The following is a 26381-nucleotide window of genomic DNA, read 5'->3' as shown; positions in this document are numbered from 1 at the left end:
GCAGCTTCCAACTTGTATCCAGTGCCAGTGTTGCCGTTGTCAAAGTGAGTGTACAAACTTGTGGGGTTTGCTTAAAAGGAGGAACAGAAGGCAGCAGGGGTGTCCTTGCTCCAAGGTAGGTGCAAAAGGGAACAAGTCTCTTGGCTTTGCAGGAATTTGCTGATGACAGAATTGTGAGTATGTGCCGATTTTTGAATGGGAAAGGAGTCCAGCCTACCAAAAGTAAGGATGGAAAAAGTGTCGTGATGTAAGCCAAATACTCTACTTTTGTCTTGTAAATTCAACCTCAATTCTCAGTCACAAACTATGAGCTTCTGATGCTGTGCAAGCTGGGATTGTTCTGATGAGTCATTTAAATTAGTTAGGAGAGTCTTGCCATGTGTGTTTTCCTTGGAAGTCAGTATTTATGTACTATATGATTTCACACCACCATTGACGTTGCAGAGGATTTATTGCATTACGTAGACATTAAGACCTAGTAGAAGGTTCTTTTTCCTGCAGCTCTTCAGAACTAACTTGGGCTGTTACAGTATTAAGTGGAACATTGGTATTTCTGTTTTACTAGATGTTGTTGTTTTGCGTGATCCAAACATATGTTTAAACTAAAATACATTTCTTAATGCCATATGCCACAAAGATAACAAGAACATCAAGTTTAAGCAATGGACATGTGTTCAGCTATAAACATGGACATATTGACTGTTCGTGTTGATGTAATCACAGTGCGATAAAACTGATTTCAATCCATGATACTCAGTTTCTTAACCCTGTTCCAGAAAACCCTGTTGAAGGTCGGAAGATATGAGAAGACATAAGCTTATGAATGCCAGCATGCTTCACAGACTGCAAGCTAGTTTTGTATTAAAAGGTCAGCTTTGTAGTCTTAAGCTAACTCTAATTAGTACAAATATGATTTTACTCTGTAATGAAGAAAAATTATCTCTGCACAAAAAGCCACCTCAGCAAAAAATCATAGCTTTTAACTGTCCTTGTGTTGAAGAAGTCTTTTTTCCTGTCACACAGAGCTTTTCAATGTTAAAGACAAGGCACCTACCACATTTTGGAGTAAAATACTGTTTACTGACACAGCTTCACCTGTGCTGCAAATCCCATTCCTGGGGACAGCAGGCATGATAAGCAAGGAATAGTTTGCCCTTTACATAGACAATAAAGCACAAATTAATTACTATCCCCTCATCTTAACTGGATCTGTAGGAAACTGAAGCATTACTCTGCAGCTGAAACTTGTGATCAGAACCATCCCTAAAATTCACTTAGTTTATTCTTACAGGTCTGCCGAGGGTATCTTTTATCACTGTTTCCACATCTTTGTTCTTTGAAGTGTCATGCAATTGCATAATATATAGGGGCAACATTTTTAGCTCATCATCATGGGAATAGAGGCAGCTGGAGAATTATCCGTGGTTTTGGGGGGTTTGTTTGCTTGGTTGTTTTTTTGTTGTTGTTTGTTTGGGTTTTTTTTTGTTGTGTTTTTAATATTTTTTTGTTGATTGGGTTTTTTTATTGTGTTTTTGTTTGTTTGTGGGGTTTTCTTGTTTGGTCGGTTTTTGTTTTTCCTTTCTCCATGTCTCAGTAACCTGGCTTGCAGAGAGTGATTTTAGTAACTTGTTTTTGTACAGTGCATAATGCTATAGGGATTCAATCTCTTGAGCACAATAAGAAACACTATTAACAGACTACCAGAAAGAATTTGTATGAATATTGGTATTTTCTTTGTTAAATACAGTTCCATTCTTGATTTTGTGGTGGCTTATAGTATTCTTTGTTTGAAGTTATTCAGTAATCTCAACAATGAAAGGCCCAAAATTCCAGAGTGGGTAGATTTCACAAGGAGTTGGTTATATTGTAATTTGCTGTTCATTTCAGCATTGACCTTTACCTGTGCAAAATGTAAAAGAAAATGCTTTTGCAATTAACCCTTTCTAATCCGTTGCAGGTGTAGAGATAGCAAATGTAATAGTTGTTTGCTTTTAAAAAAGCAAGCTTTAGTATTTGGCTAATGCAGCCTGATTCTGTACCAGTCAACCTAAGTTTTGCCACAGACTTCAAAAAATGTAGTCCTAGTTCTGAAATACTCAAAATTTTAGGGGTAGGAGGAATTTTATCTGTTATGTTCATTATTTCAGAAGCTCTGTTGTAGTGATCTGATCAAGTACATGATCATGACTCATATATCAAAAACATATAGAGCAATTCATGAAAATTGTACCTCCTGCTAAAAATGTTTCTGTAAATATTCATGAATTTGTTCTAAGAATCCATTTTTCTTCAGAGTTTGCACTATCTTACATTTACAGAAAAAAAACAGCTAGTGCTCAAACTGCATTTCTTTGATAATTTTCTGATGTATCTAGCCAGATTCACAAAGGTCTAATATGTTTGAATAGGGTCCTTATAATTTTATATTCTATTCCCTCCATTATCCACAATGTTTTCAAATGTTACCTTTTTTTTTTTTCCTGTGTACTGAACTTTTACTGCCTGTTTCTTTACAATTTCTGCCACTATAACAGCACAAGAGCTTGATTTGTTTTGTCCACGTCCGCTACACGTTTTAGCTTTCTCACACAGAAGTCAGCTATCACATTAACGTCCCCTTGTTATTCCGGTGGCATAGTAAGCATAATGTGCAGTGCCAGAAGACCGCATCTCACCAGCATGGAGGACTACGTACCTCTCAGAGGAACTGGGGCAACTTCTGCTTCCATTCTTGCTTGCCAGTCTCAGGAAAGGTACTGAGTTTAAAATGTTTGTGGAACAGAGATCTTCTGATAAACACAAGCTTCGTGCACCTGCAGGAAATGCTGTCTGCATCATGCAAGTAAAAGATGTAGAATCAAACCAAGATAAGATTGTATTGAGAATACGAAAGAAATAAATTGTATACATAGCTAAACATGAAGAACACCCTAAATTTGCAAGATGTCTTTGACCCATTGAGATTTTACTATTGTTTTATTCTTTAGTGATAATGTAGCTTTTTCATCAGAGGCTTATTCCGTTTGTATCTTACTTAGTTCTGCATAGTAATGGGCACATTATCACTCCATTCCAGACTTTCAAAGGGATGAATGGAGGCTGGGGGAAAGGTTTCATCTTATTGTTGATCTCTCCAAGTGCAGCATCTGCAGAAGAGGGTCATCCTGTTCATGGATGTCATATGCTTCCATTTCTCATCTTGTATAGGATTTTACAATTTTGCAGCCACTGGGTAATCTGTGGCTTTCAGGTTATCGACAGGAAGACTAAACTACCAAAATAATTTTCCATCCGATAAGAAAAATAATCTCTCCTATTCTGTGGACACACAGTTCTTACAATTACTGCAGGGGAAGAAGGACATGTGGCCAGGGAACAGAATGGAATTACCTGGTTTAGTAATATGCTGTAATTACCAATTTGTAGTAACTGTCAAGCCATAATTTTTGGCATCAGTGGCCCTCTAACTCTTTTAAATGCTGTAAAGATAAATATCTATAAAGATAAAAGCAATTAAAAATGAGGCTTGTGTAGAACCTATACTCTATTAAATAGATTAATACACTAAAAAGTGCAAGGTTATGTAATTATTAAAAGTGCTGCCGCATAAAAAGCATCCTTTTCCAGATCCCATGTAAGCAGGTCGATTACTGTATCTCTCAAATACCAGGGTTTAGACTTTGCTCAGTGATAATACCTGTGAGATTCAAATATAATTATCATTTAGTAATTTTACTTTACCTCTGAAGACTGTGAACTGAAGGCTTCCCAGGTAAGACCAAGAAGTATATAAATACTTAGTTGATTTGGTTATTAGGAATACACAGAAATGACCGCTTGGTTTTGCTAGAGACCAAATTTGCCAGAGAAGAGGCTTCTCGTGTAAGTGATACAGCTGTTCAATCAGCTGCCACAGCTCCTGAGGGACGAGAAGCAAATGCCCCCCATGCACACAGCAGTGGGCAGCACGCTGCCAGCACCGCAGCCCACATGGCACTTGCAGAGCTTGCAGAATTGCGTTTCGCAGGCCTGTACACCAAGGCGACTCTGGTCAAACCTGTTGTTTTGCGTTTGTTTCTTTAATGTCCCTCAGGAAAGACAAGACTTATATGGGATATGAGTACCATGAAACGCACCTACATGATGAAAGCACAATGGAAAAGCAGTTACTTGACTAAATACTTTTAATTACTGAAGTGCTCTATGACAAATCTGAAAGCAGCTTAAATGTTAGTGCAATATTGAAATGTCCTTTACATGTTTCAAGTAGTTTGCTACAAATACTTCTGACTCAAATGGCATGTCACTTCTGGAAAACATATGTTAATGTAGTATGCTAATGTCTAAGTGTTTCCCTGTATAAAAAGAGAAATCCTTTGCGCCAAATGCATTTAGATTCTAGATATTTTTCAGGTTGGGTGATACCAGCCAAAACTGAGAACTATTTACATGAGAGTAAATTAACCTGCATAAAAGGTATCCCATTGTTTTACTAGACAGAGTAACAAGAATTTTTAGTGACCTAAGACACAAATTATATAATATATATATATATTTTTTTTTTCCAGTGTTGATTTTGAAGAGAAAGGTTTTCTATTATTAAGTGCAAAATACCAGTAGTATTTTTTCATGGGAAGCAAAGCCATAGCTATGAATTCTCACCTGAAAAGGCAGTTTTAAATTTGAATGAACATTAAAGGAATTAGCAGTATTTGCTTTAAAGTAACTTCTGCTTGAGGGAAGAAATTTACAACAAATAAATAAAGAGTAGCATTAATCCATGCTTGTGTTCCCAACAAACTCACATCACAAAACTATCCTGAAAACCCAGTCACTTTAGCATTGTACAGTAAGATTTTAATTTATCTAAAAACTCTCAAGTTGTTACTTTCGCCAGTCTAAAATGCAGCCCATATTTCAGGGGCAATTTTAACTTAATTTTCCAGTATTACCCTCAACAAGCGAGGCTCCAAAACATTACATGATTAGTATCTTGAAAACTGTCTGTGTACCCAAGTTCAGTAGGATAGAACATTTAAGTGCTCCATTTCTCTAAGAACAATCATGATCTTGCATCTCTGATTCTCCTCCCACATAGCGTGGGAGGAAAATCCTGTATTCTGTAAAGATAAAACAGTTAACATGGGAATGACAGAGAAAAATATCTTTTTTTTCCTCTCTGTTTTTAAATCTCAGTGACCTTTCTCCCACAGAAGAGCAATTGCACCACAACCTATGTTTTAGATGTAACATACTCAAAGCTTTATTTCGTGACACTTAACACTTGCTAAACTTGAACTGATAGAAGCTGACCGTTCTTTTCTCTGTGCAGTCCTAGGGATGACACTCAAACAAGTTTCATAGGTGACGAATAATAATCACAAAATCTACTGTGTGTTCTTTCTTAGCTCATCCAATCGTTGTGTAACACATTAAGTTCACAGCATTGGTATCTCCCCATAAAATTGCCACCTGATAAGCTACATTTAAAAATAAATCCAACTCCAATCCAGTTTACTATTTGTCAAAAAATTCCTTCGAAGTTGATTTTTTCATGGGAAAAGCTACCAAATGCCTTTTTTGCTAACTGCAAAGTTTGGTCTTTAAAAACCAGCATAACAGTTTAACTTCCAAATCCACTCAGTCTTAAAAAGACGAGTTCCTACTATTTTTCTGTCATTCAGTTGTTGAAATTAAATTTACACCACAGCCTCTGGCTTTTGTTTTCAGGTAGGAAAACCTGCTATTTCTCATTAGTATCTACACGTTAACACTGTACTTTTGTTGGGTCTGCAGTAGCTGTTGCTCTTTTAAATTATAGTATAACATTTGAAACTTAAAAAAAATTAAAACAAAACTAGGGACACAAAACACAGGCTGTAAAGTTAACTTTCCCCCCGCATTGATTTCCTTGTCCCCTTTATCTATCACATTAGACAACAGACTTAGCCAGGTGTAGGGAAACCCCTTTCAATGCGAACAGTAACAAGAAAGGGTGAAAAAAAAAATTAGCCACTGCTGCTACTTATGCCTGTGAAATACGATATACAGCAATAAAACACAGAAGCAACAAATGACTTACTGCTGTTAATTAAGAAATGCCTTTTAGACATGATGTTCAATGCAGCTGTTGAATACAATGGTGTGGTGAATCTTGATGGTGAATTTGCCTTTCTTCAACGTCAGAACTAAAAAGAACTTTCCTGTCTTGTGAAGCAGAGTTCTGATCGTTCTGGATGCATAGGCTATTTCACGTTGGAGACCATCAGAGACTTGTTCAGCAGCTTACACACACTCAAATGATGAAAAACAATAACCCAGCAAGACTTTTCTCATCGCTTAGTTAGTAAAGAACCTAGACGTTTGTATGGCTAAATCAGTGGTTCAGTTTAAAATTTGAACCACCAGATACAGGATTAGCTTACTAAGTAAAAGGGAGTATTATGGGGCACCTGAAATCTTATCAAAGGATCATAGAATGGTTTGGGTTGGAAGGGACCTTAAAGATCATCCAGTTCCAACCCCCCTGCATGGGCAGGGACACCTTCCACTAGACCAGGTTGCTCAAAGTACCATCCAACTTCGCTTTGAACCCTTCTGGGGATGGGGCATCCACAACTTCCCTGGGCAGCCTGTTCCAGTGCCTCACCATCAGCACGGTGAAGAATTTCTTCCTTTTCCTTATATCTAATCTAAATCTACCCTCTTTCAGTTTAAAGCCACTATGCCTTGCGCTACCACTACATGCCCTTGTAAAATTTCCCTCTCCAGCTTTCTTGTAGGTCCCCTTTAGGTACTGGAAGGCTGCTATAAGGTCTCCCTGGAGCCTTCTCCAGGCTCAACGACCCCAACTCTCTCAGCCTGTCTTCTTAGGAAACATTCTCCAGCCCTCTGTTATCTTTGTGGCCCTCCTCTGGACTTGCTCCAACAGGTCCATGTATCTCTTATGTCGGGGGCTCCAGAGCTGGATGCAGAACTCCAGGTGGGGTCTCACGAGAGCAGATGGGGAGAATCACCTTCCTTGACCTGCTGGTCATACTTCTTTTGACATAGTCCAGGATACATTTTGCTTTCTGGGCTGCAAGCGCACGTTGCCAGCTTCTCATGAACCAACATCCCTGAGTCTTTCTCCTCAGGGCTGCTCTCAATCTGTTCCCTGCCCAGCCTGTGTTTGTGCTTGGGATTTCCCCAGACCATGTGCAGGACCTTGCACTTGGCCTTGTTCAAGTTCATGATGTTCACAGAGGCCAACCTCTCAAGCCCATCAAGGTCCCTCTGGATGGCATCCCTTCCCTCCAGTGTGCTGACTGCACCACACAGCCTGGTGTCACCTTCAGAATGTCCTCTTCAAAGCTGTTCAGGAATACCATTCTTGGTTGTTCCTGAGAGTAGTGCATACTTGTAATTCAGAGGAGCACGAAGATATCTGAACACTTCAAATCTATGAAACTCCCCAGAACTACAAAAAATATATTTAATTTAGTAAATGCAGTTTTACCACTTATTACCCAAATACTGATTAGACTAGCAATTTGTTCACCACATAACCATGAAAACTATGACTCTACATATGAATACTTGCTCTAAGAAGTCAAAAATCAATAGAAACACAGGTTTAAAAATTTTCAGTTTTGAAATTTATTTAGAACTCAGGGGTTAAGTGTGGTAAGTTTCCAATTGTCTGATAATAGCATACCCATGTCACTGTCATGGAAATTGCACTAATTCCCTCTGTCCCTGCCCCCCCGCCCCTCAGAAATCTACAGGTTAGTTTTCTTAACAGCCGGTGGTTTTGCAAATAGTACGCTCTAGGGCACTACTGCATTTCCTGAGTGTTCAAAGCTACTGTATGATACATTAAGTTGAAGGAAAAGCAATGAAAGTATTATTCAGAACTAAACCAGCTATTTTACCTTACTGCTGAATTATGGAATCAGAAAATGCAACGTATTTTACCAGATTACTTAAAAAGGAAAACAAACAAACAAAACAAAACAAAAAAACAAAACAAAACAAACAAAAAAACCCACAAACAAAAAAAGAAGAAAAAAATTTGGAAAGTGACATCCTTTTTACTTCAATTTTGAACTAAATAATTTTGAACATGAAATCATTAACCTCAAGACTATTAAAAGCGGCTAAAGACTTAAGAGTCACTCACACTGAAATGTAGTTAGGACTAAAATATCCATGTTGGTATTCCTTGACCTTTTAGGGTATTCCTTGTGCCTCTAACAAAAGCAGCATAACAGGGTCTGTCTGGTTTGTGTTTATCCTTTCAGTGCTCTCAAAAATTAGTTACTAACAGCACTGACCAGAGTGCTCAAACATAGGATTTCAGACAATCACCTTGCAATGCACTCCAGCTTTACCATGCAAAACTTATCGAGTCATTAACATCCCCACATTAATCACAATAAATTGTGCCAAAGTGTGTGATGTGAATAAATGTCAACTAATCTATCACCACATTGACAAATGTCAGCTTGTCTATCAGGTGTTCTTTAAGCCCAGAGTAAAATTTCATTTGTCAGAACTGAACTCTTCCCCAGGCAGACTGCACAGTCTATGCAAGTTACCAGCCTTTGTCCAGAAAAAACCCTTCGAAGTTGTATTTGTGCTGGCAAATAGATTTAGAGGAGAGTTTCAGCCCTCTAAATTCACCATTAGTTAATATATCAATAAAGAGGTCCCACCATCTGTCAGTGGGATTTTCCCATAAAAGACCAGAACCATTTCTTGATCAAAACAAAGCTGAAGCAGTGGCAGCTGATGGAAATGCTAACTACATTTTACTTGCATCATTTTACAGATTATTTTGGGTTCTTCAGGCTGTGGATGAACAAAAAGCAACTTCTTGTCTCAAGTTTATTTTTTTTTCCTTTATGGAAACTTGTTTTGAACAAAGAACTCATAGTATGGGCAAGCACCAGCGGGAACTACCAAGAGATTATGTGTTCCACTCTAGTATTGTCAGTGGCTTGCCTTTTCCCCTAAAATATTTGTAAAAACACTGGAAATACCTATGAAATTTATAAAACAGCTCCTTAAACATCTGCTTAATGCCCTTTCCTTCAAATACAAAAGACCTTGACATTTCAGGGTCTTTTCCTGTGGATTCAAGGGAGAGGTTGAGGAAGAAGTAAAAGATGGGATAACTGCTATCTTTTCAGTTGCTATGTTAGAAAACTTAAATGATTATTATGCTAAAGATTAAATACACACTTTACAGAGCCAGTCACAACAATGGAAAAAAAACATAACTGAAACCATATAAAACCCATATCAGGTCAAGTGACAGTACATTAAGAATAACCTTAGATGTTATACAGAAGATAATATACACAGATTGTAAGTTATTTTTACCCTTAAAAGCCACTGTTAGTAGGATCACCGTCTTACTGTACAGACAAGTGACTTGAATATTTGTAATTAGTAACGGGGAAAACTTAGGTTATAAAAGAAAAATTTATCAAGTACACCTTTACACATGTTTATACTGTGATTTAAATTAAAAGCCTTAAGCATTCTTCTACATATTCCACTTTCAACCTAGATGGAATATTGCTATCAGTATACAAACCCTAGGAAGGGCACTTCTAATCTAGTTAGCATAACTCTGCAAAAGGACACCTATCTTACAAAGGAGATTAAGTTCAGATGTTTAGAAACTTTAATAAGAGGAAGTTAGAAACCCTAAACAGCTACTCATATTTAACTATAATTACTTTTTAGAGCGCGTTAGACTAAACTCCAGGATTTTCTATGGTCATTTTATTAAAAGAAAGTTCTACCACACCTAAAGGATAAGGCATAGCCATCTACTAATTGGCATATTTGTTTATTTGTCTCAGTTTGTGAAAAGGTCCTTATTCGTGTAAGCAGCAAAACAAACTTCAACTGAATGATTGCTATATGCAAAAGGACTGAAGGCAACTGCCTCTGCAGTGAACTTTACAGTTCTCAATAGCACACACGCAACATGCTATCTGAAAAAAAGTTACTAACTGAACTACATGTATTAAATACTGAAAAAAGTTTTACATTTTTTAATTATAATTTATTTTATTTAACAATCTAAGAAGTTTGCAGCCATCAGAAGTTCCAGTGCAATTTCGGGTGCAATTGGGAATTCAGGAATCTCCGTAGAGCTGTTAGTATAGCGGACCTTGTAGGTGAAATACATGCATACTTTGGATAGGACATGGGATGGAATCTCTCTAAAATTCACCTCATTTGTTTCATTTTCTGCAAACTGTCCTGTAGAAAAACAAAACATCAAACCAAAAATCACAATCTCAATTCACTGCAAAATGAAATGCTTTACCATACTAATAAAACACATTCTAAACAGACTTGCATAAATCCCATATTTCTGGGTATTAGATTCTTCAGTGTAAAGCAGGATGTGCCACATTCACAAGCCTCAATAACATTAAGATCCCCTGCATTACAAAATTTTTATTCTGGCTGCAGCCTATAAACAATATTATGAACAACTACACCAGAATTTTACTGATGCTTGTTTGTTAACTATGAAGAAAGTTAATTTCACCCAAGCCAGATGCAGCACTAAAAGTTCCACCCTGGAAGTAGCAATGAAAAAATACCAACTCTTGTTTTGTATAAAATTCACGTGATACCCTTGAGTTCCCATACCATGGGAAACTAGTAGTAATAACACTGTAAGATTGCTAACTGTGGAAAACCAGAGTCAAATTATATATTGGGTAGTCCACCGAGGTGGACTGTTTCACTGGAAACAGGAACCAGTCAGGATCTGGAAAAGTTATATTTTATTCTAACTTTCACTCACTGCATGACATAAATTCAAACTGTCCAAGAGTGAAAACAAAGGACATGAAGGTACCTACCTGGTCCACTCAACATAGCTTTTATTGTTCCTGATGTTAATGCATGCTCTCTTTTTACAATGAACTCATGGCCATCGGAGGATATTAACTTCACATACATAGCATCTGGGCCCTCACAGCCACCGTATGTTTTCTCTTCTCCATCTATAATGGAAATCAGATCAACAGTTTCAGAACCCAATGACTGATTCACATCATTAAGAAGGCAAACTGCGGTCTTTTCTATGACTATGTTTGCAGACAGCAGAACAACCCAATACAACCAAAAATAAGACAGAAGCATTTTGCATATTTGAAGATGACTTCTCTGAAGCACTCAGCAATCTGTTTTAAAATGAGAATTTTTCAAAAAGTAGGATTTTTTTTTATTAACATCTGTCATTAAATTCTGACATGATTTCTAAAATCTCCATAGCGATGAAATTTTACTTTAGACATTCTCAAGTGAAGTAAACGTACTACTGCTTCCCTCCATAAGGTTATTGCCATGTTTATCACCCTAGTACTTATTAAAAGTTAGCTAAATACATACCTAATATTTAAGGATACAGACTACAAGGAAAAAAAAGAGCTTTTTGAAGCACAGTTAAGAGCAGTCAGTATTTCTGTACTGAAGGAATGACATGAAACAGGATTCATCCACTCCCACTGCCCAGATAGACCCACAACCATACGGCATTAGTGCATACCTGTGTTGTGAAAGCACAAAAGCACTAAACCCAAGGAAATCTGGAAATTCTTCCCACAGCACTTTTGACTGCTTTTTCTGTTTCCTCTCTCCCTTTTGTCTCACTGTATATTTATTTCTCTATAAGCCCTTATCCTCCTTCCCTTTTTGTGTGTTCATTTATTCCTTCTTAACACTGCTATCTTTCAAAGTTGAACAAAAAAAAAAACCCAAACATTACTGTTACCACCACTGCACTGTTCACTTTGTGCAGTCTTAATATGTTCCCCATCTCGCACCTGTCTTGTCTATTTGGGCAGCACACTCACTGGGATGGAACCACTGACTACTTTGTGCCTGCACAGTGCTTAGCGTGATAAGACACCATAGCACTATTGAGACCAGCTCTGTTGTTGGTCTATACATTCCTGTAAACTCTTAACTAATAAAGACTGCAGTAACTAAAAAAAAACCCAAAAGTGTTAACAACCCCCAGCTCACCAAATACATAATTTCTATCCAATTCAAACTGGAAAGTTAATGCCTTCTTTCAAATACTGTATTTTCTAAGGCAGTCCAGAACGAATATAAAAAGTATTGCCAGAATTCCATTAAAAATACTTGAATTTGATACTCCACGTAACATTTGACTCTCAGAACAGTATTAATCTTGACAAAGTAAAAAATTAAAGTCCTGAAAGTTCTTCCAGCTTGCAAAAGTATAACAGAAGAGTTCTGTACACTTTTCTAAAAGTAATATGCTACCAGTATCGAACGATCACATACAGAAGTACAGAAGATAAAACAAATACAGACTATGAACTTCACATTTGATTGATAGCGTTGTTTCTCCTTCTGACAAAACAAGGAATATAAATTATATCCATTATATAAGAATAAGTACCTTGCATTGGATATAGTGTTACAGCAAATATAACATTCCCCCAGTCAATTAAGTTGCTTTGTGAATTTGAAGTAAAAATTGAATTACTATGTAGTTATTGCCAATTGTAGTAAACTACTACCAGTGGCAAAGGTGCTAAAATACCTTCATTAAAAGAATAGATAAAACCAGAATCTGTCCAATCATGTTTCATGAACCAGCCATTTGCAGAAAGGCAGATACAACAGTTTCAGACATTTAGTTAGCTCACACACACATATACACAGTTATTTATCATAAAAAGTCAGCCCTTATTATGATCTCTCATCCAGAATTCAAACAGTTGACCTTGGTTAACAAACAAAAATCTAAACCAGAACTTAGTACATTTTCAGCACTATCATATTAAGCAAGTGAAATTTATTGTTAGATAGATGTGCTTTGAACAAGCCCTTTGACAAATGAACAGTCACTTCAGAAAATCTTCCTAAAACACATTTGTAGGAAGTTCCATTTATTTTTGAGGCTACAAGAAAAACAGTGACAAGATCAACATTTGAAGTCTTACAATCTACCTTCCCTACCAATGTAACACAGAAAACGCTTCACATTATAGGAAATAAAGGAAAAAAGTCTAAGATTATTAACTTACCCATTCTCTTCTTATTAAAAAATTTTCTTTACAACTGCAGCTTTTACAATAGGAGCGTCTGAAAAGACAGAAGTGGCAATATTTCCAGTCAGAAGTACAACTTCTTAAGTCAGCTTTAGTTATTAGCCTTAATATTATAATAAACACTCTTCAGAAAAGAAAGTGATGATACATAGCATGCTATGTTGATGAGCATTACATTTGAAACTTATCTTTGCTGTCCAGAGATCCCTACCATATTCAAGAATCTCTAAATTTTAGCTTACTTTGTAAAAAAGTAGTTGCCCTATGCTTTTTAAAAGCCCTTGACTATAAGCCAGAGTTATTTCAAGAGCCCTATTACTTTCATCACTATGGACACGATCTATGCAATTGCATCGGGGATGTAAATGCAGCAGGTTTTGATATACTGCAAAAGGCACTTAAGAGACAGAATGGCTTGTCTACAGAAAAAAAAAAAAGTCAGAACAGTTCACTACGCTGTGAAACTGTGAAGGAGAGTTTGTCCTGCCATTCAGCGGGACCTCGGCAAGCTGGAGAAAGGAGCCAACAGGAAACCTATGAATTTCATCAAAGGGAGACAAACCCCTACACCTTAGGAAGAATTACCCTAAGCACCAGCGCCAGCTGGGGGCCAACCAGCTGGAAAGCAGCTTTGCAGAAAGAGATTCAGGAGTGCTGGTGTACACCAAGTTGTATATGAGCCAGAAATGTCCCCTTGCAACAAAGATGGCCAACAGCACCTTGGGCTGTGTGAGGAGGAATGTTGCCAGCAGGTTGAGACAGGGGACCCTGTTATTCCACTCAGCACTAGCGGGGCACATCTGGAGTGCTGGGTCCATCTCTGCGCTCTCCAGGACGTGTGAGACTGAACCGAGTCCTGCAAAGATGACCAAGGGATTGGAGCACCTGTCATATGAGGAGAGGCTGAGAGAGCTGGGGTTGTTTAGGCTGGAGAAGGCTCAAGGATCAACCTAATCACTGTGTATTAAATACCTGGCCTCCCACTTGTCCTTCCTGGAAGGCTGATATCTCCTAATAGAGCCACCAGTGTCACCTAGATAATCTACCTTAGACATTTAATGTAAGTATTCACATGATGAGTTAACCAGGAGCTTCCATAGCTTTTACATTCACACGCAGTTTGCACCATACATATTTTGCCATGTAAATGAATCCAAAGAGTTAGAGGAAAAGAAGTACTTATTTGTAAAACAAATTCAGTATATTCAGATACAACATATATTTCTTTATGCTGAACTGCATCTCTGCTGTGGAAAACAAAACTTTGGAAGAGAAATTCTAACTGCCCACCTGCTGTCCTAAAATTCCTTTCATGTCAACAGCTACTCTCCAAACATTAACCCAGTACAAATCAATGAACTACTGTTCTTTGTCCACAGGTTCAGGAAAACAGTACCAGTGATTTTGGGTGGTTTCCATGTAGGTATCCAGGGTCGGTCAGAGGCAGCAAAGAGACTGTTAAGAATACAGACAATCCATGTTGTTGCTTTGGAAAGCAAAGAACAACAACATGGGCACAAACTACAATCACTCAATGCAGAGAAGGACCCCAGAGTGAAAGGTGTGGAAAAACAGAACAGAGCTGACCCCCTCATCCCCTCCCTCCTACATTTCTTGTAAAAGCTTAGCAAAAAAAGATAAACAAGTTGAGGAAGAAGCTGCAAGACTTGGAGGAAGTTTTACAGAGATCTCTGCATCTCTTCAGAAGATGCAGCTCTTCCCTATCGTTGACAGTTTCACTTCCTAACAGCAACACTGGTGCAGATTTGTTCACCTCTCTTATTTCATAACTATGAATATGAAATTGTCTGAATGTTTCCTCTAGCTTTCACAAGAAGGCACTTTGTTACTTACACCTCAAACTACACATACATAACCAATAGCTTTTAGTTGTCTGTGGAGAATTGAGCAAAATTCATCCTCCACTTACATTGTTGTTGTCTTTGAAAAATATCCTGACTTCACAGAAATATCTTATAAAACATTTCCAGACTGATATAGGGAACATCTTCGCCTCTAATCTTGCAGATGAAAATTTCCTAAATATAAGACACATTCAAGAACGACCTTTGAGAGTTAATTTGTGTACAATGTCACAGAGGTACCTTAATATTGAGCGTTAAATGCCTTTGCCATTTTCAGTAACTCCAGGAACTCATCCAAGGAAATTACATTCCAGTGCTAGAACAATTGTTGCATAAAAACCAATCCGATCTTTCATCCTATTGCAACAGTTTTTTGTAAATGGAAATCAAGCATCTTAATGGAGAGTATCTGTTGCTCAGGAACTGAAGGGATACCTTGCATTATTAGTTCTACCTCAAAGAAGAGGATCACTTGTGCTACCTCTTTCTCTAACCACAAACCCCTTTCCTACGCTACGAAATAGCAAAACTGTTTATGATCTTTAAATAATAATAATGATTAAAATAAAAAACCACAAAGGAGAAGTGATACCATTTTGTGAAGGTACTGGTGATGATAAAACGTGTCTTGGTTTCCAATACAAGTAATGCCACTCCATGCAGGAATAAAGACTGGCGAGTTAGTGGGAAGGCAACGTTAACATCTTCCAAAGGACAAGCCTAACTTGAAAAGGCTAATACACTGAATGTGGGGAACTGAAAATATCTACACCAAAATATTAAAGCAGTCCCAAAAACTGCAATAAGCATTTAAAGAAAATAAACCTGCTATCATATGATTAGAGAGAAAAAAAACACAGTAGTTGACACTTAACGGAAAAAATTATCAGGCTCAGTGGTCTGAATTCGACTGTATTAAAAAGGAAAGCAGGATAAAAGCGCAGTAAGTTTTAGCATATTTAGTATATGCTGGACTAATCCAATATCTAAAAAATGAATCAGTAATTTCCTTGAAAAAAGGAAACTCAAACAAGATGCAATCTGGACTCGGTAAATCATCTGAGGTTAAATTAATGTGATACGAGGGTAATCTTAAAATGAGAAGAACTTTTGATAAGAATACAGTACAATGTTGTAAACATAGAATAATTGGACTAGAAAAGAACTACTAGTTCCTCCAAAAATTACCTCAAACTTCAATTTTTTTGAAACAATGCTGCCAGAAAATAATAGGTAGATTTAGATGAGACAGAAGTGGAAAGCACTGCAACAAAAGGGAAACAGAGTATCACACACAAGTGACTGGTCTTAAAAAATTGCATACTAGAGGCCACATGAAATGAAATCATATGAAGTGCAAGACTCCTGCACTTAGGGACCAATGCAAGCTTCTTTCATGAAGTCAGGGCTTGTTACTTGGGAGTAGAGTCATTCTGTGGTCAACTATAAACTGATGCAACTCTGTAGGGGAGAGGGAAAAAAAAGGGGGGTGGGGGGGAAGTGGAAGGCAAAGACACATCAAGGATTTATTTGCAACAGAGATAGGGAAATATGAACACTGATGCATATGAGCAAGAACTTGTCTGGGATACGACACATGATTCTGAATTCCTGTTTTCAAGAAAAAAGTTCTAATTACAAGAACTACAGAAAGGCACTATTGATATGACCAAAGAGCCTGTTATATAAAAAAATCATTAGCTTTCCTTACTCAGCTTAGCAAAATAAAACTGGGATTAAGGTAAATATAACAATTCATTAAAAGGATAAACAGAAGTATGCCAAGATTGTTCTTCAGTTTAAGTACAACAAAGAAACTTTAACTAAAAAAAGAATACAACTTTTACTGCTATTCCAGAATTCAGTTGTGGTTCCAATATAGAACAAAACTAACATTCCATTGCCAAAAGTAAAAGATGCAGAAAGCCTACCTGCTTTTATGAAAAAGACATCATACAATATGATGCACTCAACATGTAAAAAAGGGATACAGTTTGGTTTCACTCAGTTTCTATTCTGATGTGACAATGTACCATTTCCAAAACCAAAAAATCTAAAAAGATAATAACGAATACTATCAGGAGTATAGATTTACTCCTGACAAAATAAGGACAGCAGAGAGCACAGAAAAATCACAGAGTCAAAGAGGACAGAAGGAAAGAAAATCAAGAAACCTGGGAACCCAAAAGTGTAATAACATCCTGTTACCATCTATGGGTTGCTCTTCTGCATCAAGAAGTGTTCAGTATGTTATGATACTTCATGAAGATTAGAACATACTGCAGTTCAAAATTATTTTGTGAAAAGCATCTCCTTCCCAACAATTACACTTAAGTTATCTGAGACATTATCAACACGATCTTGCGCAAGCCACAGCCTATTTTTTTTCAGTCAACTATCTTATCGGTCCATAAATTTGCAGAAAAGTGGGAACAGCAGAAGAAACACACTGAAAAAAATGGCATAGAAAACTTGCAATATTTGATTTATATATTTTTGATGGAAATCTTGATTTGCTATTTAACTTCCTCCCAAACCAGAAAAAAAAAAAATGCACACAGAAATTAGACAAAGGATGTACAAGTCCCTGCCACACGCAAGTTCTCTCTTGTGCGTGTAGTAAAAGCGAAATTTTCTGCACAATTTTTTTTTGACAACTGCATGTCATTAGGTATTAAATAATAGGTTAGAGACAGAAAAGTCAAGTGACCTCATATGTTCTCTTACCAGAAATTATTTTCTTATGGTGTATTTTCCAATACACATGTAACTATATTTTCCTTCTGTATAATGGGAACAATACAAACAAAAACACTTGCCAAGGCACAGAAAAAGAGACTTGGTGAGACTTCTGAGCTACCTATATTTTAATTACTTTTACACATTTTATAGCTGCCCCTGTCTGACTTCACCAAGACTACACCAATGCAGCAGTAGGGAAGAGAACAATCCAAGTTTTCTGAACACTCAGACATTTGCCTTTTTTATTATATATTTCTGACCTGACTATTTCAGACTCCTGCAAAGAACCACTCATTTTTTTAGAAGTACATTCAGGATTCCATTTCCCCTTCAAGAAACTTATGTGGCATTACCACTCAGGCAGCTCAGCTCCCTGCCTTTGATCTCAAAAAAGCACATACATTATTGTTCTCCTACCTTACCTCCTTGAAAATAAAATTTAAAAAAAAAAAAAGATGTTGAGCAAAGCCTGCATTTGTTAAAAGAAAGGTTACATAAAAAGGATATGCCACTTTTTAATCAATGAGGGAGAATACAATACAACTAAAATCAGCATACTTGGCACAGAAACTTCCCAACCAGTGTAAAAAAGCTCTTGCTGCAGAAAACATAAAATTCTTGTTAGATATTAGAAAACTAAAAATTTGCACAAGCTGCTAGAATAATTACACCTACAAGGTAGAATATAGTAAAGTATCATAAAACATGGTAATTACCCACACAAGGAAAGTGTTCTCATTAGCATACTTAAAGATCCTTACAACTCTAAGAAAAAATATAGTGTAGTGGGTTTAGTTTGATTTCTTTCCTGTTTCTCTTGACCATCAAATGCAAACAAAACAACGAAGAGTGTCCACGACCCTCCCACCTCATTCCCAAAGCTGCATGCTCATCTCCCAAGCTTCCCAGACTTTCCAGAATCTAATTTCCTTTTACATCTTGTATGTTGATGAAAATGGAACAGACTTGGAGGACATACATTAATTGAACTCAAAACATGCAACCCCTGCACTGATTCCAAAACTCCATTGCTTTATTCTGGTTAGCACAAGAAAATTATATCTATGCAAACATTTCAAGCATTCAGACTCTTTGATCCCACAGAAAACTCTTTAAAAACTCAGATTCTGGTCCAAATGGTTTCCAACTTGCTTCCTGCGCAACACACATGGCATTTGCGTACTTCAGCTGGTGTCATTTCTGTATTCGATGCTATCAAATTCTGGAAAACATGGGGCAAATAAAACAAATGCCTTCACAATTCCTAGGTTAGTTTAGAAGCCAAATATGACTTTTTCTGGGTGTCATTTGTATATTAGTCGGAGTTCATCAGCAAACGAAGGCTGTTCTGTGTTAAATCAGTAGCTTCCTAATCCGTAATCATAAATTCTAGCCCTATTCTTAATCTTATACCCTAACTTTAAAAATACCGCTCTTCAGTTTAGTATTCATTGTTCAGTACACATAAAAAAATAATTACTGTAAAGAAGTGTTGAAGCATATTTAGAAAAAACATAAGGGAAAACCAGAATGGCATGATTTCCAGATAAGCTGATTCACTATTCCATACTCACAGGCACTAAAATTCAAATGTTGCAGGGCACACTCAAGTGTGACAGGAAGGTATATTACAGGTGAATGTGAGTTAAGTTAAACAGTAGATGAGGTAGGATACTGTGCATGGAGTATCAAAGAGCTCACATAGGGTGTTCTTCTGTGTAAGGAAATTTTCCTTTTCAGTAATTCCCAATGAAGTTTTGTGGGTGTTTTTGTTTTGTGTTTGTTTGTTTTAAATAAAGGGGTAGGGGGGATACTACTTTTTTCTTCCTAAAACCTCGTGTCATTAGGGGAAAAAATGCTGCTAGTATATTGCAAAATCTCATAGGTCATGGATTTCTGCCTTTCCACTATAAGCCTTCATTGAAAACTACAATTATGCACACTACCCCAAAATGAAGATAAAGTCTGAACCTTTCTATGTGCACGAAAACTTGTCAAAATACATCTACATTCCTTAGTTTTAATCTGACAAAACCCATGCTCTTATGACAGAACTTTAGGGTTTCTTGTAACATACACTCAGTACTGCAAAAACACAATAAAACATCTGAAGCTAAGTATACTTTTGAAAGATATTCATTTATCCCCACACAAGGCATACGAGACAGAGGCATGAACAGCAAAAGAAATATAAGGCTGGGAGACAGAAGGTACCTCAGAGAATCAACTTGATCTCCTCACTGTACCAATATTAAGTCTTCACATTAAGACTACATGAAGCTACCTAATTTTTTTTTTGTAGTAGAATAGGTGATGAACAAAGAAATCTCAAATGATTTTTTCTGTGTTACAACAATAACAACAAAATGCTGAAGTGCTGAAAGTTTCTACAGATTATCTTAAAGCTGCCCATGTTAGTGAGAGATGTTAGCAAAAATTTTATTTGCCTAACTTAAGCACACTTTAAAAGACTGATCTCCAGGTATAAGGTGTGCCCTACGTGTGCAACGCTGGTAGCCAAGGTATTACAGATGAACCAATTAACATGTATTCCCCTGCTAAGTAACACTTCAGTTAATAAACATTTCTCTCAGAACAGTATTTTTCATCCTCTGTATGTAGCAAAAGTAGGAAATTGAAGCACAGAAGGGATTATTCAGAAATAAGGGCACACAGTGGTTCTTACCCTAAAGGTCTCTTACTTGACTATTTATCTGTTTTTTCTGGCTTGCTTCCAAACTGAACTCTTGCACGTGATCTTCAGCAAACCCAGGTAAACAAATGGCTTATGACTAAGCCTCCCTACCAGACCAGGGTTAACTCACAATCCACAGTAGTAAACACTTTCAATTAACTTCCTACACATAGTATTACATGTTGTAAGATTAAACTGGCTTTCAAAGTTAACTGCTAGCATAACCCCTTTTCATTCTCCCACACATATTAGATGCCATCAATAACTTACAGTGCTAAAGTTCCCTTATATTAAAGCAGGATCTCCCTCTGAGGAACACATGGTTCTCAAAACCTTGTTTTTGTTTTAATACTTTTAAGTGTATCACCCTTTGCCATCAACCTTGTTTTGCTTACATTCATCGACCATGACAGCTAACGCACTTTAACCAGCACTTTCCACCTCGGTATAACAACCTCTGGGGGTGTATCCTAAATTCTTTCAGCCTGAGTTTTTCCCCTCTCTCTAGGGCCTGGCGTGGGAACAGGGTGGACGTCATTCACGGCGGAAAAAGTTTAAGAGCGATATTTAATTAAAACGCCGTTCCGGAAAGCTCCTTTCCCGGCGGTGCCGAGATTTCAAGGAGACGCTTCACTCCCGCACGCAGAGAGAGAAACGGGCCTTTCGCCGCCGTCCCGCCGGGGGAACCCCCACGTGGCACCGCACCCCTCCTCACACACCCGATGGCTCCCCGACCCGCCCCGGCCCCTCCAAGCCTCCCCGCACCGCGGCGCAGCTCCCGGCCAGGCCCCCCCACCTCCAGGAGCGCGGCGAGGAGGGCGAGGCCGCTCCCCTCCGAGAGGCAGTCCCCGAGGGCTCCCCCGTCCCCATTTTCCGCGCGCCTCGCCCCCCCGGACGGCAGTGGCGCCTACCCGCGGGCAGGGGAACCGGTCCCCGCGGCCACTCACCCGTCAGCTCCGCTCCCGCCGCTCCCTCCGCCCCGCTCGCAGGGCCCCCGCCGCGTCGGGCCAGCTGCCGCAAAACTGCTTCCGGCTAGGTCAGAGGGCACTTCCGGCCCAAGGCGAGCGCCCTGCCTCTGGAAGGCGTGGGGCGCCCGGCTCCCGGCATGCCGTGCACGGGAAGCGGTGCATGCTGGGGCGCGTAGTTCTCGAGGGAGCTGCCGCTCCGCCATGTTACCGGCGGCGCGGGGGAGACGGTGAAACGGGGCTGCCCAGGGGCATTTCCCGCCCCGGGGCTGGCAGAGCCGAGTTGTCCGGGGGCGCCTCTTCCTAGGCGGCCCCTGGAGCGGACCAAGTCCGGGACTTGCCGTACGCGGCTTATAACTGTGCGGGCGGACGCTTCCGCTGTCTCCCCTGCCCGACTATCCCCACGGCAGCGATGCTGGTGGCGTTCCTGGGGCTCTGACTGAGAAACTCCCATCGCCCGCGGGGCTGGGGGATGCACCGCCAGGCGGAGGCTGCTTGCGACAGCCGGGCGGTGGCGCGGGGGAGGCGGACGGACCCTTCCTGCCGCCGGAACCAAAGCGCGGAGCTGCAGGGCGGCGGGGCTGCCGTTGGGTGACACCGCCCCGGGCTGTCCCTCCACCGGGCGCTGCAGACGCGGCCTGACAGACGCAGACATGCTGCTGCTGCTGCGGGCTGCCGGCTGCCGCCGCGGCGCCCCCACGGCCTGCGCGGCCTGGCTGCGGGGTGCCGCGCACTGCGGGCCGCCGGCCGCCCGCCGCCCCCGGGTCGCCCCTCCCGCCCTGCCCGCAGCGGGGGCACAGCAGGTTATGCGGGGAGTGACGGGAGGAGCGGGCCGGGGGGAGGGCGGCACCCCTGGGGACTGCGGCTTTTCTTTAAGAAAAATGCGGCTCTGAGGAGGGAACTGGGGTTTAAGGGAGTGGAGCATCTCCGTTATGAGGAAAGGCTGAGGGAGCTGGGTCTCTTTATTTTGGAGAAGAGGAGACTGAGGGGTGACCTCGTTAATGTTTACAAATATATCAAGGGTGAGTGTCACGAGGATGGAGCCAGGCTCTTCTTGGCGACAACCAATGATAGGACAAGGGGTAATGGGTTCAAACTGGAACACAGGAAGTTCCACTTAAATACGAGAAGAAACTTCTTCTCAGTGAGGGTAACAGAACACTGGAACAGGCTGCCCAGGGGGTTGTGGAGTTTCCTTCTCTGGAGACATTCAAAACCTGCCTGGATGCCTCCCTGTGTAACCTCGTCTAGGTGTTCCTGCTCCGGCAGGGGGATTGGACTGGATGATCTTTTGAGGTCCCTTCCAGCACCTAACATTCGGTGATTCCCCTCAGGGTGTATCTGGGATCAAGCGAGGGGGCTGTGAATGTCTCTGTGCAAAACCGGCTGTAAAAAGGATTGCAGGCTTAATGCTCATCACTGGGTTTCCATCTATTTAATGTGAACTTGGGATATCTTAAGAGAAGCTTATCAAAACAGTCAAGCAATATGTTAGTTGAACTTTGTGGTGTGCTTTGTACTGTAACATAACTTCAATCCCTAATTTAAGATGCTGGGAATAGGTTCAGGGCAAGGAAAAATTTCATGTGTATGTATATATTGTATATATGAAAGTGTGAATTGGTACTCATGTTGCTTGGCCATATACTGCATTTTTCTTTCAGGTTACATCTTTTCAAGGAGTGGCTGTTCGCAGCCTCTGCACACCTTCCCCTCATGACCACCCAGAACATGGAAGATTAGTTTATAAAGGAAATTTGGCAAAGGCAGTGCTAGGTATGCGACTTGAAGTGGTTTGTATTGATATTTTTTTAACAGTGTTTAATAGCTTTAAAATGCGAGATTATAAACGTGGATGTTCTCCTTTCCAACTCTCCTCACAGCTGGATCCACTGTAAAGCAAAAAAAAAGAAAATGTGGTGCTGCTTGGTTTCTGCTTCTGTGTGTAGGTCTGCAGGGAGTTCTGTAGGTACAGGGCATCTCTAACCCCTCAGCCTCCTTCTGTTTCTCTTGCAGCCTTTAGGTTGCGTTACCCAACTCAATAGAAAACAAAGTCTAGCTGTAACTGCTATTTACATTCTGTGTGCTTTAAAACATCACTGAAATGTTTCTGAAGTAGGCAGATACTATGATGAAATGCACTGTCTGTAATGAAACTGTTAATCTTTCATTGACCAATTAATGTTACAAAGACCTGATGTAAAGTTGTCCATTGAATATGTTCTGATAAACGCTTTTGAAATTGGTCTTCAAGAGGGAAATGTCTTAACATACTGAATTATCACAGCATCTTAGACTACTGGTTCTTAGGGTGGCTTAAGGACTGTGGCTGATCCATAACACCTGTTGTCTTTCAAGCTGTGTGAAGGATGGCTGAGGAGTACTTGTTAATATTGAATAAGCTAGGTTTTTCAGGTTATGTGTGGTGGGGGACCAGGCAAGCTTCTTGGTAATGCGCACCGAATGTCAACATTAGTAGTTGATGAAGAGAGAAATTCGCAGGCTTATCTGTGATGATCACCATTTTGTGTGTCCATCGCTGGAGTCAAGTTTGTTTTGAAATCCTTTCCTGTCTGTGAAGTGAAAACTTCATAGATATACATAAAATTAATAGCTGACCTCATCATAGACGTAGAGGCAGATACCGTAAACCCAACATGAACATGTTTTCTTTGCGAGCTTAAAAAGCAAAAAGGAAGTGATTTTTCAGTAACTTCAGCTGTTCAATTAATGCCGTCAATACCTACTAGCAGAACATATGTAATTAGAGAGAAAATTTTACTTGTATTAACCTTTGTGTTCTTTTTGTTTTATGTAGGTGTGAAGTTTTTCTCTTACTCTACCAGCATATTCAACCTGTTCATGATGCCCTACATCATGCTCAAAACCGGTATTGGATTTGAAAGTCTGCTTATACAAGCTGCCTTTTATGGGTTGATCGGGTTTTTTACATTTGTGACACCCGTTACTTTGCATATCCTTACAAAAGGCTATGTGATTCGACTCTATTATAAAGATGAAATGGACACGTATACAGCTATTACATACAATGCGATCTTGGCAGAAAAAGCAACTGTTTTCCATCAGAAAGATGTAAAGATTCCAGACATCACCAAGATGTTTACAACATTTTACGCCAAAACAAAATCAATGCTTGTTAATCCGGCACTTTTCCAAAATCCTGAAGATTATCACCGTCTCATGGGCTATGATAAATCCCTTTATTTTAACTTTGAGAACTTAGAGGAGGAAAAGGAAGCTGGTGAAAGGAAATAATTTGAACATCATGAATGACACTGTCATTGTTCATGGTGTAGTGCTATATATATGAATGAATGTAAAGTTCTATTGTGCTTTCTTCAGTATCAGATAACTAGAGTTCCACAAATACATCTTGGAATGTGTAAAAAAATAAATAAAAACAACCTTTTTTTTTTTTTAACTTGTAAACAATGTGAAGGTTTTTTCAGAGTTAATGACACAAAGCATAGTAAAAAAAACATGCTTAGCTCTGTCTTGTGCTTGGTTTTTCTTTTTTTTTAATCTTTTTTTTTTTTTCTTCATTTTTCTTTATTTATTTTTCTCTTTCTAGGATGAGAGAAAATGGCCTCAAGTTGTGCCAGGGAAGGTTCAGATTGGATATTAGGAAAAATTTTTTGATGGAAAGCGTTGTGAAGCACTGGAACAGGCTGCCCAGGGAAGTGGTGGAGTCACCATCCCTGGAGGTGTCTAAAAGATGTATAGATGAGACTCTTAGGGACATGGTTTAGTGTCAGAGTTAGGTTATGGTTGGACTTGGTGATCTTAAGGAACTTAAATGATTCTGTGATGCTTGTTAACTATCCAGGAGCACCATAAAATGCATGGGCTGTGTGTCAGTCTCACCCTCTCCATTTCAAACGCAGCCATTCGCATAAAAGGAAATCAATACTTATTACCTGTCAAGTACATCATTAAGCTCTTAAGCCTTAAAGATTAATTGTACTTAATCTGAAAAGATTGAACTTTTTGTCTGTGCTGCTGGTGGCATGAAGGGAGTAGAGATGGCTTTGACTTCCCTTTGTGAGAGCATCAATAGCCAGGAGAAGCCTGTAGAAAACAGACAAGTATCTCTGCTATTTTCTGCTACAGCCTCCTGCAGGCCTGCAGCCTCTGGAGAAGATGGAGGGAATGTATGTGTCATGATAATCTCCAGCCACTCACTCACTCATGGTTTCTGAGGCTGCTGTCCCACTCTGAGCAACCCTGTCCCCAGAAGGTGGAGAATAAGAAAATTCTCTTTTGTTGAGTGGGGGGAAGCACATTTGCATAAGATGTGCCGCAGAGCATATCCCATTAAAAATGTGTTGTATCTGAGCTTAAAGAACATAGCAGCTAGTGGTTAAAAGGGACTCTCAGCCTCCATGCAAGGTGGGGAAGCAAAAGGGAATCTCCTGTAGAGTACTGTTTAGATCTTGTGCCTTTCAAAACGTGCGTCTTGATTTTTTTAGCACTGCAGAGAAAGCTACCTTTAGCTCATGTGAAAAGAGGATTAGATCTTTTTGTGTGACTAAACTTGTTAGTTCTTCTCTGTGAATGTCTAGAAATCGGATTTAAATGTTTTTAGCCCAAGGGGAGGTTTGTCATGTAAACTGACTTGTTTGCAAATGACAAATGGCCTGTATATTTTGAGACTTAAAATTATGGAGTTAAAAAAAAATCAAATCCTTTTGCATTAGCACTTTGTAATAAGTAAATCTGATTATTGCTACTAATTAAGTCACCCTGATACTGCAAATAAAGAAAAAATAATTATAGCTACCTTTACAGGTGTTTCCTAGGTTCTAGCTGAGGAAAAATGTATGTAGAAGTCCAAATGTCTACCAAGGCTATTATTTCATTTTCCTGATGCAGGATAACACTTGAAATCATATTAAAACATCAGTGGTTTATGTACTTGCTGAGTAATTAAAAAGCAAATAATCTCATCCAAGTATTTTTGAGGCAATTATTTGGTATTGGCACAGCTATAATT

At 39.2% G+C, this 26381-nt stretch overlaps 2 protein-coding genes across 3 annotated transcripts; one reads left to right on the top strand and one right to left on the bottom strand.

Moving 5' to 3' along the window:
* Window positions 1–9825: 9825 nt before the first annotated feature.
* ELOC (elongin C) lies at window positions 9826–21469 on the bottom strand. The gene is made up of 4 exons (XM_065832462.2): window positions 21350–21469; window positions 13077–13134; window positions 10875–11018; window positions 9826–10260 (listed from the first exon to the last, which is right to left on the bottom strand). The coding sequence occupies exons 2-4, from the start codon at window positions 13078–13080 to the stop codon at window positions 10070–10072; spliced, it is 339 nt and encodes a 112-aa protein (XP_065688534.1). The 5' UTR covers window positions 13081–13134; window positions 21350–21469; the 3' UTR covers window positions 9826–10069.
* Window positions 21470–21550: 81 nt separating this feature from the next.
* TMEM70 (transmembrane protein 70) lies at window positions 21551–26334 on the top strand. Of its 2 annotated transcripts, none has more exons than XM_065831387.2 (3): window positions 21551–22170; window positions 23032–23143; window positions 24186–26334. In XM_065831387.2, the coding sequence occupies exons 1-3, from the start codon at window positions 22021–22023 to the stop codon at window positions 24641–24643; spliced, it is 720 nt and encodes a 239-aa protein (XP_065687459.1). In that variant the 5' UTR covers window positions 21551–22020; the 3' UTR covers window positions 24644–26334. The 2 variants fall into 2 exon arrangements, with proteins under 2 accessions (XP_065687459.1, XP_071660098.1); XM_071803997.1 differs by lacking the exon at window positions 21551–22170 and adding an exon at window positions 22205–22389 and having other exon boundaries at window positions 24186–24875.
* Window positions 26335–26381: the final 47 nt, after the last annotated feature.

Source organism: Patagioenas fasciata, chromosome 2 (genome assembly GCF_037038585.1).
Source record: "Patagioenas fasciata isolate bPatFas1 chromosome 2, bPatFas1.hap1, whole genome shotgun sequence".
NCBI lineage: Eukaryota > Metazoa > Chordata > Aves > Columbiformes > Columbidae > Patagioenas > Patagioenas fasciata.
The sequence above is the reverse complement of the archived record's forward strand: the minus strand, read 5'-3'. Positions and strand labels throughout refer to the sequence as shown.